The following is a 13486-nucleotide window of genomic DNA, read 5'->3' on the forward strand; positions in this document are numbered from 1 at the left end:
TCTCACTGGAGGTGGCAGAAATGGCAGCTGATGATCTTTTGGATGTTAATGCTGATGGGATGGTAAGTAAGGACAAGGGGAACCTTATCATAGTTGGAGGGAGGGAGGAAAGGAAGTGAAGGCAGAAATGTGGGAGATGGGTCAGACCCGGTTGAGAGCCCTGTCAACAATGGTGTTATGGAGTCCTCAGTTGAGGAAGGAAAGTACATTTCAGAGGCTCCCTTGTCAATGTTGGCCTCATATTAATATTTACAACTGAGATAAGGAACTGGGAAAATGGAATGGATCTTTACAGGAAACAGGGCACGAAGACGTATAGTCCAAGTAGCTGTGGGAGTTGGTGGGTTTATACTGGATATTAGTGGCCAGTCTATCTCAGGAAATCAAAACACAGATATCGAGAAAGGGAAGGGAGGAGTCAGAGATACACCAGGTGAAAGTGAGGGCAGAATAGAAATTTGAAGTGAAATCCATGAACTTTTTCAAGTTTTCAATTCCAGACAAGATGACATCATCGATATATTGGAGAAAGAGTTGTGGGTGGAGGGTTAGAATAGGACCAGAACAAGGAGGAGAAATTACCTCCTTTGACCTCTGAAGAGACAGGCATAAATGGGCCCCATGCGGGTACCCATGGCCCACTCTCTGAACTGAAGAAAATGAGAGGAGTTAAAAGAGAAGTTGTTCAGGGTGAGGACAAGCTCAGCCAAGCAGGGGAGATATGGTAGTGATTGGGGACAGTTTGGGCCTTTGCTCCAGGAAGAAGTAGAGAGCCCTGGCAATGTACTGATGGAGGAGCCCTGACAACATACTGATGTAAAAAAATTGCCCCCCATGGTGAAGAGGCAGTGGCTGGAGCCTGCAAACTGAAAATTCCAAAATTGGAGTAAAGCGTCAGAGGAATCATGAACTTAAGCGGGCAGGGCTTGGACCAGGGAGAAATGACCAAGTCAAGGTGTGAAGAGATGAGCTCTGCGGGAGAGGCATTAGAGAATCTTGACCACTTCCAATACCTCAGAAGTGTCTGTTGTCCAAAGCAGCGTTTGACAAAGAGATCCAGCATTACTTCCAGTATGCTAGCGCAACCTTCATCCACTTGAGGAAAAGGGTGTTTGAGAACAACATCATCAGATCTGACAGCATGATCATAGTTTACAGAGCTATGGTGGCTCCAATCTTCCTTTATGGCTGAGACATGGACTTTCTTACTGTAGACACCTCAATGCTCTGGAGCAGTATTATCAACACTATCTACACAAGATCCTATGAAAATGCTAGGAAGAAAGATGAGCCAAAACCAGCATTCTTGATCAGGCCAACAGTCCCATCAGCAAGGCACTGACCATCCTTCATCTGCTACAATTGACTGGACACGTTGTACACATGACCAAAACAAGACTCTGCAAGTAGGTGGTCAACTACCAGCTTTGAAACAGCAGGCCCAGGTAGACAGAGGAAGCACTTTAGTGATACTCTCAAGGCCTCGTTGGTGAAGTACAGCATTTCCACAGACACCTGCAAATTACTGGGCCAAGACTGTCCAAAGTGGAGGAGCAGCATCCAGGAAGCTGCCGAACACCTCGCAACTTGATTTGGAAGCCAGGCAAAAGGAGTGCGCTGCCCCACCAATGCCCCACCCCACAACCACCATCTGCCCCAAGCGTAACAGAATGCGTGGTAGCTGCATTGGTCTGTGTAGCCACCTATGGACTCACCCTGACGGTGGAAAAGAGTCATCCGCATCTGCAAGGAACCACCATTGTGACAGACGCACTCAAGGAGAGTTTACACAAATAGATGAGGGAGAAAAGAATAGAGAACTACAAAGTTAGATTTAGACAAGAGAAGATGGGAAGAGATTCAACTGGAATGTGAATATAGCATTGTCTGGGTGGCTCAAACTGCCGCTTTCTGTGCTGTATCCCACGGAATATGCAACACACCAGCAGAAAATAACTTTTAAGTTATGTGGAAATGTTTGGCTGCTGGAATTATAGAAAATGATAATCCAACTATACAGTATCTAGACAATATCTTGAATATAATGTTTTGTTCTGGCCATCAAAACTCAAGGTAGCTCGGGTAAATGCAGGGAAGAGTTTTACCATCCTAATCCCTGGTATCAGTAACTGGATATTTGAGATTTGATTAGATTACTTACAGTAGTGGAAACAGGCCCTTCGGCCCAACAAGTCCACACCGACCCGCCAAAATGCAACCCACCCATACCCCTTACCTAACACTAGGGGCAATTTAGCATGGCCAATTCACCTGACCTGAACATCTTTGGACTGTGGGAGGAAACCGAAGCACCCGGAGGAAACCCACGCAGACACGGGGAGAATGTGCAAACTCCACACAGTCAGTCGCCTGAGGTGTGAACTGAACCCGGGTCTCTGGCACTGTGAGGCAGCAGTGCTTGCCACTGTGCCGCCCACGACAGATTAAAATCTCTAACTATTCAACCTTAAATAGTAGTATTTGAGAAGTTAAGAGAAAGAACTGCAGATGCTGGAGAGTCAGAGTCGAAATGCCTGGCGCTGGAAAAGCATAGAAGGTCAGACAGCATTCAAAGAGCAGGAGAGTTGATGTGTCGGGCATGAGCCCTTCATCAGGAATCTGAAGGGGGAAGGGGCTGAGAGATAAATAAAGGGTGGAGGCGGGGCTGGGGGATGTAGGTAGGTGGATGCAGGTGGGGGATAATTGTGATAGGTTGGTGGGGAGGGTGGAGTAGATAGGTGGGAAAGATGAATACGTAGGACAGATCAGATCAGGTTAAGGCTGTGCTGAGTTGGATGGGTGGATCTGGGATGAGGTAGGGGAGGGAGAGATTTGGAAACTAGTGAAGTCAATGTTGATGCCATGTGGTTGTAGGGTCCCAAGGCAGAAGATAAATTGCTCTTCCTCCAGTTGGCAGGTAGCTTTGATTTGGCGGTGGAGGTGGCCTCGGGGAAATGGGAGAGGGAGTTGAAGTGGTTGGTTACAGGGTGGAGGAGTTGTTTGGTGCATTATTGAACATAAAGTAGGAAACAACAGAGAAAAAGGGGCGGCACAGTGGGTCAGTGGTTAGCACTGCTGCCTCACAGCACCAGGGATCCAGGTTCGATTCCAGTCTCTGGCGACTGTCTGTCTGTGTGGAGTTTGCACATTCTCCCTGTGTCTGTGTGGGCTTTCTCCAGGTGCTCCGCTTTCCTCCCACAATCCAAAGATGTGCAGCTTAGGTGAATTGACCATGCTAAATTGCCCATAGGAATGTGTAGATTAGGTGTATTAGTCAGGGGCAAGTATAGGAGATATGGGCCTGGGTGGATTACTCTTCAGAGGGTCAGTGTGGACTTGTTGGGCCGAAGCACCTGTTTCCGCACTGTACAGTTTCTAATTCATAAATCTGAAATATTACTTTACATTTGATTTTTTTCAACTGAGCAAACGAATAAAGGCTCATAACGAAGACAATTGCTTTTCGCCCAAAGGACAATTAACATAACAACATATAAATAAGGAACCAGCATTCTCCGTTCAGCCCTTTGTGCCTGCTTTGTCATTCAATCTCTTATCCGAAGTTCATGGCTGATTAGATTTTAACCTTGGCTCTATATTCCAACAAACTCCGAGTAATCTTTCATCACTTGGAATCAAGAATTTACCTAACTCTGCCCTAAAAATCTTGAAAGATTCCACATCCACTACCTTTTGAGGAAGGGAATTTCAATGACTCTTAACCCTTAGACAAGAATGTTTCCTCATCTCGGTCTTAAATGAGTAATAGCTTATTTTAACCTATGATCCCTTACTTCCATATTCTCCTGCAAGAGGGGACATCCTTTCCGCATTCACCTGGTCAAGTCCTTGCAGGAACTTATACATTACCACTAAGTCATCTTCAACTCTTCTAAACTCTGGAGGATACAGTCCTTCTTATCTAGCCTTCCCTCATAGGCAACCTGTTCATTCTAAGCATTTGTCGAGTAAACCTGCTCAGAACTAATTCTTATTATTAACATTCTTCCATAAATATGGTAACCAGTAATATACATAGTACTCCAAATGCGGTCTCACCAATACCCTGTATGACTGAAGCATAACCTTCCTATTCTTGCATTCAGTACCCCTTGTGTTAAACCATAACATTGTTAGCTTTCCAAATTACTAATTGTACCTGCAAACTAAACTTCTGTGATTCACAGACATCCTTACATCCTGTTTCCTGTGAGGATTCCACTCCTTTCTTCTGTTTCTCCATTGTATCTGTTCTGATGATGCCACCTTCCACAGGGGTGCTGAGACAAGTCCTGATTTTACCACAATGGTTGAAATGCCCCTCAGCCAAGTCTGGCCAATTTCCCACACTTCAACTCTCACCTCTTGTCTTCTGTCCGGACTATAGGGTATTCCTGGTCCTCGCTTTCCACCTCATCTGCATCGACAACCAAAGGATCATTAGCCGCTAATTCCACCACCTCCAGTGGGATGCCACCACCAGATACATATTCCCCTCCCCTCCCCTTCTGCAGGGATTGTTCCCTCTGGGATTTCCTGGTCCGCACCTTCTCCACTCCCATAGCACCTTCCCATGCAATCACAGAAAGTACAACACCTGCCCTTTACCTCCTCCCTATTCACCATCCAAGGTCCAAGAGATATCATCCACGTGAAGCAGTGATTTACATATACTTCATTCAATCTAGTCTACCATATTCACTGTTCACAATGTGGTTCCCTATAAACTGGGGACATGAAAGGGAGACTGGGTGACGCTTTGTTGAGTGCCTAGGGCCTGCCTGTAAAAATGACTCAACTTCCAGTTGCCTGTGATTTCAACACAACATGCTCCCATGTCAACATTTCTGTCGTAAGCCTGCTGCAGACTGTATGTAACCCTACATTTCGCACAGCTAATGCATTTATCCTATATATCCTTGAACACTATAGGCAATAGCCCAGTGGAAACCTACACAGACACAGGGATAACGTGCAAACTCTATACAAATAGTTGCTAGAGGGTGGAAATGAACCTGGGTCCCTGCCGCTGTGACAGCAGTGCTAACCACTGTTGCAAATATTTTTAACTTTGATTAAAACGAAAACCATTCCATTTTTCACAAGTTAATAATTTGATATACCATATATAATCATGTAAAAGTCAAATTTTTCGATTATTTTTTAAGATTAAGTTTATGAGGTTGACTGTTACATGGACACTACTTTTAAGAGGTTGAAATTCATGCTACAGTCCAAAATACCATATCATTAGCAGATGCCCAATTGATCTCTAAACGAATAAAGAAAAAAACAACAACAATTACAGTAATTGCAAGAGTGCTACAGGGAAATGGAGTTCAGTTAATCTGCACTCAGAGGTTTACCTGATGCATCTTAAACTTTTGCGCCAAATTCTTCCATTTCCCTCAGTTTTCTCTTGTCTACTTTTTTTTCAAACTAACATTTTAAGCTTTCATTTCTGATAAGAAAAGATGATATCAGACACTTAACTCTCATACTGTCTCACCGATCATTGCAGTCATGAGAAATTGTCAACAGCTGCACAGTAATTATAGAGAAGCAAATGCGCACAGTGCATTATAAAGTAAAATATGGTGAGATAAACCTTGTATCACACTAATTATACTAATTATAGTGCTTGTTCGATAACGAACCTAAGAAATCCGAGGTCTAATGTTGGTGTGAATTGTACATCAAAACATATGACAAAACGGAATAAAAAATTCACTTCCTCATTGTAACAATTATGTACAGGGTAATACCTTGACTCACAAATGTTGATTCGTTATCTGTGAAGAACTAGGATCAACTTTTACATGAGATACAGGGAAATCTCCAGATGTTTTGGCCAAAAATGGGGGGAGGTCGACTTTCACTCGCGTATACACAGTAGTAAGCAGCTTTATATTCAGTTACAGTTAAAAAAAAATACTTTTTTATCCATTAAAATAATTTTACATAAAAAGAATGTAACTGTATACTCACACAACCATCATGTATACTCAATTTAGCTTCAAGTTTTAATCTTTGGATGAATTCTCTTCTTCCTTTATAAAGGGCAAAAATCAAAGCAAAGAAGTTATCCATGGTGTACAATGGGCAAAATATGAAATTTTGAGAAAAATCAAGAAAAAAAACATTAGGATAAATCTACTCGTTCTGCCAACAGTAGTGGAATTAAACATGAAAAACAGCAAATATTGTTTCAATAATCCTCTGATTATCTTAGCATTAAAATTACAAATGGAAGGCTGATAACAACACAACCTTTCACCATTAATTTCATTTGACAAATGTTAAGGTTTTTGAAAACTAATTCCTTTGATTAGCATACTTCAAAACAGATGTAAAGCAATCATCTTCTATAGAACGGAGTTGGAATTTCAGACTGGCAGCTAAATCACTTGCAACGGAGAAAGAAAATTAAGCCAGAATGAAGGACCCGATACCCAGCATGAGTAAAACCAATGTAGTGTACAAAATCCCATGCAAGAGCTGCACAAAACGCGACATAGGACAAACAGGAAGACAGCTAACGATCCGCATCCATGAACACCAGCTAGCCACGAAACGACACAATCAGCTATCCTTAGTAGCCACACACGGAGATGACAAGCAACATGAGTTCGACTGGGACAACACTACTATTATAGGACAAACCAAACAGAGAACAGCCAGGGAATTCCTAGAGGCATGGCACTCATTCACAGATTCAATCAACAAGCACATCGACCTGGACCCAATATACTGACCACTGCAACAGACAGCCGGAAGCGGCAGAGACAAACCACTATAACTGCTGGAGGAAACATCCCAGAAACGCTTCACAGGAGGCTCCCAAGCACTGAGGATGTCACCTAGACAGGGGACGAAACATCTGCAACACAAATTCCCAGCTCGGCAAACAGAACCACAACAACGAGCACCCGAGCTACAAATCTTCTCACAAACTTTGAAGATTTCAGTAAGCTGAACGATTTTTCCCAGAAGTGGTAGAAGACGAAAAGAGAATGTAAAGTATACGTATATGAATATAGAGGAACCTCGATTATCAGAATATCAATTATCTGAATATCGGATTATCTGAAGAAGATCCCGAGGTCCCAACAGAAACATTACATCAAACAGCTGTTTCAGTCCTGATTGCTTATTTTGTTCACAAGTACAATGATTTAAAAAATGAACTCGGCTCACTGCTGCCAAGAACAGTCCAGGCAGCTTCTCCAAATTACTGACCTTCCGCCCTCTCTCTCTCTTCCCCCACTTTCCCTGGAGTTTTACACAGGGGTGTATCCTGAATTCCCCTTCCCCAGAAAATTTCTCCAACATTGTCCTGGACAGGGCAGAGGTGCAACCTGTCAAAACGTTGCAGAAAACTGTGTGTGTGTGTGTGTGTGTGTGTGTGTGTGTGTGTGTGTGTGTGTGTGTGTGTGTATATACACACACACACACGTATGTACACGTGCTTGCTCGACTTACCCCACAAAGGCAGCAGCAGTCTGACTGTTGGTGTACAGTCCGGCTGCCCAGGGGATGGGTGGGGTCTTGTGCACAGTGTGCTGCTGCCTAGTCTCCTGAACAGGAAGCAGACTTCACAGAAAACTGAACACCAGAGGAAATCAATTATTCGAATGAAATAGTGCCCGCCCACCTCGTTCGGATAATCGAGGTTCCTCTGTGCATATATGGTTAATAAGTGTGATATATTAACAATTTCAAATTCTGAGATAAATCTATTTAGATGTCATATTGCAAGATTCAACTTTGGTTAAAATTAGATCACATGGGATACCAGTCAACGTGAACAAAGCAAGCTATCAATCATCGGGCTCCAAGGTTCCCAAAGGCACACTGTCAGCTTTGCAGACAAACTGACAGCATCCTACACAAAACGTGCAAAACATTCAGAGTCAGAGTTGTACAGCACAGAAACAGACTCTTCAGTCCAACTTGTCCATGCTGACCAAATATCCTAAATAGATTGCCAGCATTTGACTCATATCCCTCTAAACCCTTCCTATTCATACACCCATCCTGATGTCTTTTAAATGTTGTAATTGTACCAGCCTCCACCACTTCTTCTGGTAGCTCATTCCATATACACACCACCTTTTGTGTGAAAAATATGCCCCTTAGCTCCCTTTTATTAAATCTTTCCCCTCTCATCTTAAACCTATGTCCTCTAGTTTGGACTCATTTATCCTGGAGGAAAAATACCTTGACTATTCACCCTATCCATGTCCTTCATAATATTATAAACTTCTGTAAGGTCACTTCTCAGCCTCACACACTCCAGGGAAGATAGCCTCAGCCTATTCAACCTCTCCATATAGTTCAATTCCTCCAACCCTGGCAACATCCTTGTAAATCTTTTCTGAAACCTTTCAAGTTTCACAATATCCTTCCTAGAGAAGGGAGACCAGAACAATATTCCAAAAGTGACCTAGCCAACATACAACTAGACCTCCCAACTTCTATACTCAATGCATTGACCAATAAAGGCAAGCATACCAAACACCACCTTCACTATCCTGTCTAACTGTGACTCTACTTTCAATGCCCACAAGTCTTTTCCTGTTCTCTATACATACACATTTCCAATATAATTCAGAATCACAGTGATAAATACAGGGTGGGTATCTTTGGAACTCTCTTCCTCAAAAGGTGGTGAAAACAATGCAAAGACTTTTGCTTTAAGGCAGAGATGGGTAAAACGTTGAGCAAAGGAGTGAAAGATTATTGGGGGTAGGTGGGTATGTCGTATCAATGTTACAATCAGATCAGCCATGATCTTACTAAATGACAGAGGAACCTCAAAGGGCATATGGCATAAGCCTGCTCCTGACTTATGTATGCTCATAAGGAATGTGTAAATAATGCAGCTGCACTACCAGCACCTGTACGTTGGGATTTTATTGATTGCCAAAGAGAGTAGCACAAAACAAATGATTGTGAATAATGAAGAGTGTTCTGGAATAGGTTTGCTCGCCGAGTTGAAAGATTAGTTTTCAGACGTTTCGTCACCATACTAGGTAATATCATCAGTGAGCACCTGGATGAACCACTGGTGACATGGCCTACTTTCTATTTATGTGTTTAGGTTTCCTTGGGGTAAGGATGTCATTTCCGTGATGACATTATTTCCTGAGGTGATGTCATTTCCTGTTCTTTTTCTCAGGAAGTGGTAAATGGGATCTAACTCAATGTGTTTGTTGATAGAGTTCCGGTTAGAATGCCATGCTTCTAGGAATTCTCACATATGCCTCTGTTTGGCTTGCCCTAGGATGGATGTGTTGTCCCGGTCGGAGTGCTGATCTTCCTCACCTGTAAGTAAGGATACTACTGAGAGGGGGCCATGTCTTTTTGTGGCTAGTTGATGTTCATGTATCCTGGTGGCTAGTTTTCTGCCTGTTTGTTATAGACTTCTTGGCTTCATGATAGCCCACAAACCCACCAACACACTAAAACAACAGCTAATGAACTTGAAAGATCCTATACAGACAACAAACAAAACTAAGTCATTTACAAAATACGTTGAAAGAATTGTACATAACATCAGCGACCAAGGAAACCTAACACACAAATAGAAAGCAGGCCAGGCCACCAGTGCTTCATCCGGAGGCTCAATGATGTTACCTAGTATGGTGACGAAACATCTGAAAACGAACCTTCCAGCTCAGTGAGCAAACCTATATCCATAACCTCAACCTGAGCTACAAATCTTCTCAAAACTCGCTAATGAAGTGAGTTGTTAAATTATAGTACATTGGCTTTCATCACCATATTTCTGGAAGTATTCAAGTTTTAGATCATTATACAATGAGTAAAGCACTAACAGGTTATTTGAATCCACCCTTTAAGATCCTTGCCCTTAGGAGCATTGCCATACAGAGGGATCTTGGGATGCAAGTCCATAGCTCCCTGAAACAGGCAACTTAAGTGGATAAGGTGCTAAAGTAAGTGTATGCCGTGTTTGCCATCATTGGTCAGCGTACTGAGTATAAAGGTTGGCACCTCATGTTGCAGCTGCCAAAGTATCTGGGAAAAATCATTAGTTATACCATTAATGGAACCAAAATATTAAACAGAGTCTCTGGAATTCAGGAATGATAAAAATACATCACTTCCAATATCTGGAGAATGCAAAAAAGAAATAAAAATTTAGTGGAATATTAGGTTATGGACACAGACTAAAGTTTCCAGAAGTCACACTAAGGTTTTACAATCCACTGAACTCAATTTTTATCACCAAACCATGCAAGAGAATGGACTTGCTTTGACAAAAGGTACAGAAATTTCAAAAATGCATGAACAAACGGCAAAACCAACAGCAAGTACTGATGAGATTATGATAGTGATATACTAAAATTAAATGTGTTATGATCTTGCCGTCAATTTTAAAATGCTTTTCCTCCATCTTCAAGTTCAACCCCTCCTCATTTTTGAGTCATCTACTTGAGATTCTGGTAATTTATATTTCTATGCCATTAACTCTCCATTATAATTTGTATTGTTTGTTCAAATTATCGGTTAACTTTTTATCAAAAACAAGAAAATAATAATTCTATGCTCCTGGTTATTCAAAGTAGTTAAACTTTTTCAAACATATCAGCTAATCCCTGAAAACAAGGAGAAATAACGTTGCAGATTGTCTGTGTAGTGAAACAGGAATTTTAAAAAAAAGTTATGATGAAACTCAAATCTGAATTTTTACACAAATTAATTCTGCTTCAGTGAGCAGCCATGATTGGCAAATAAAGTCAGAGGATCTGTGGCGAGTGTGTAACCAGGAGTAATAATTACTTTGGTACTGCCGACATTTTGATCCAAACATGAAAATGCCAGATGAGCAATCAAAGAACAGAGAGTAAGTCACAGATTCTAAGAGTGGGGTAAATAGAGTTCACTGCATATCATTAGCATTCAAAAGGAGGTTGATCCTGTAAGATACCCTTGTAGTCAACTGGAAAGCACAACACATGGGACCCACCTCCAGAAATTGGCAATATCATGGAAATAGAAGGACAGGACTAGGCCATTCAATCTCGAAACCATTCAACGAGATTCTGGCTGATCTGTGGTCGACACATTTGCTGAACAAAAACGCACCTATTTCAGATTTAAAATTAACAACTGATCTAGTACCAACTGCCATTTGTGGAAAACAGTTCCAAATCTCCACCAAATTAAGCATGTTAGAAGTGCTTCCTAGCATCTTCCGAATTGGTAGGCCCTAACTTTCAGGCTACGCCCTCAATTCTCGAATTTCCATACAATGCAAATAATTTATCCACTCTGTCTTTTCCTGTTACAGATAATAGAACAGTACGACCCTTCAGCCCTTGACGTTGTGCCAGTCTTTTATCCTACTCTAAGATCAGACTAACCTACATACCCTTTATTGTAGTAACTACCATGTACCTACTCAAGACTCACTTAAATGTCCCTAATGTATCTGACTCTACTACCATTGCCTGCAGTGCATTCCATGGACCCACCACTTTCTGTGTAAAGAACAGACCTCTGACATCTCCCCAAACCTTCCTCCAATCACCTCAAAGTTATGCCCCTTCATGAGAAACATTTCAGCCCTACGAAAAGGTCTCGAGCTATCCATTCTATCTATGCCTCTCAACATCTTGTACACCTCTTATCACAACACCTCTCACCCTTCTTCACTCTGAGAAAAGCCCTAGCTCCCTCAACATTTCTTCATAAGACATGCCTTCCAGGCAAGGAACATCCTGGTAAATCTGCTCTGCACCCTCTCTAAAGCTTTCACATCTTTCCTATAATGAGATAATCAGAACTGAACACAATATTCCAAGCGCAGTCTAACCAGGGCTCTATACAGCTGCAGCATAACCTTCCGACTCTTAAACTCAATCCCCCTGCTAATTAAAGCCAACATACAATACACCTTCTTAACAACCCTATCAAACTGGATGGCAACTTTGAGGGGTCTATGGAAATGGACTGCAAGATCCCTCTGCTCCTCCTTGCGGCCAAGAATTCTGCATTCAAATTTGACCTTCCAAAATGAATCATTTCACACTTTTCCACATTGAACACCATCTGCCACTTCTCAGCCTAGTTCTGTATTGTCAATGCCTCATTGCAACCTACAACAGCCCTCCACACTATCCACCACTCCACCAACCTTACTAACCCACTCTTCCATTTCCTCATCTAAGTCATTTATAAAAATCACATAGAGCAGAGGTTCCAGAACTGATCCCTGCGGAATACCAATGGTCACGAGCTCCACACGGAATACTGTCTATCACTCTCAATCTTTTATGGGCCAGCCAATTCTGTATCCAGATAGGCAGGTTTCCTTGTATCCCATTCCTTCTACTTTCTGAATGAGCCTACCATAGGGAACTTTATCAAATACTTTGCTAAAATCCATGTACACCACATCCATTGCTCTGCCTTCATCAACATGTTTTGTCACATCCTTGAAGAATTCAATAAGTTTGTGAGGCATGACTTGCCCCTCACAAAGCCATGCTGACTATCTCTAATCAAACTATAGTTTTCCAAGTAATCATAAATCCTGTCTCTCAGAATCCTCTTCAATACTTTACCCACCACTCATGTAAGACTGACTGGTCTGTTATTCCCAGGATTATCCCTATTCACTTTCTTGAACAAGGGAAAACATTTGCCATTCTCCTATCATCTGGCACTACTCCAGTGGATGCCAAAGATCGTCACCAAAACTCTTCCCTCCCTATCTGTAGTAACCTAGGGTATATCCAGTCTGTCCCGGGAGATTTATCTATTCTTATGTATTTCAAAGTCTTCAGCACATCCTCCTTCTTAACAGCAACCTGTTCTAGCATTTCAGTTTGTTTCATATCATCCTCAGAAACATCAAGTTTCTGCTCAGTGAGATGTTAAGGGGTTAATTTGCTCTGCTGACCTGTAAAAACTTAGATGTCCCGGGGTAGGGTGGTATGTTTCTCTGTCCTGCAGATAGATTGTAAAAAAAATTTACAGTGTCATCTCCTACTATTCAGAATCAATAGAGCATTACAATTAAAATTCTGACCACACCCTGCAGTTAAAACAAAACTATTTACACCAGATCTTGCCATTAAGGAATTATTTACAGCAAATGTGTTTCTGGAAATAACCAAATCACTACACTGTGTCTTGAGTGGCATGTGACTATGGAGGAGTGGCTGGAGGTGGTCTTGTGGTCATTGCTGACTGTGATGTAAAATCTTGTATAAAGGATTAACTGATCCCTTTGTTCAGGGAGATCTCTTGACACAGCTTCACAAGCATAGCAAACAGTGTTAAGGGTTCCTCCAGATGCTTGTACTTGCTAAATAAATTTTGGCTGTTCACAGAAGCTGGTGTATTACAGTTGCATCGAGTGTGTAAGAATCTCAAGAAAAAAAACACCTAACATTTGGTGGCATTCCAACATATACAGAGCTTCTAGGCGGACTAAATAAGTGATCGTCTGAGT

The 13486-nt window shown here is 41.9% G+C and overlaps 1 protein-coding gene across 4 annotated transcripts in view; it reads right to left on the reverse strand.

Annotated features, from left to right (window-relative positions):
• dcaf6 (ddb1 and cul4 associated factor 6) overlaps nucleotides 1-13486 on the reverse strand; it is a 223016-nt gene that overhangs the window by 189757 nt on the left and 19773 nt on the right. For all 4 annotated transcript variants that reach the window (XM_060833573.1, XM_060833572.1, XM_060833571.1 and 1 more), the window contains exon 2: nucleotides 5989-6050. In XM_060833573.1, the coding sequence (XP_060689556.1) occupies nucleotides 5989-6050 (62 nt within the window). The remainder of the gene's footprint in view (nucleotides 1-5988; nucleotides 6051-13486) is intronic.

The sequence above is a fragment of the Hemiscyllium ocellatum genome, chromosome 12 (genome assembly GCF_020745735.1).
Source record: "Hemiscyllium ocellatum isolate sHemOce1 chromosome 12, sHemOce1.pat.X.cur, whole genome shotgun sequence".
Classification (NCBI taxonomy): domain Eukaryota; kingdom Metazoa; phylum Chordata; class Chondrichthyes; order Orectolobiformes; family Hemiscylliidae; genus Hemiscyllium; species Hemiscyllium ocellatum.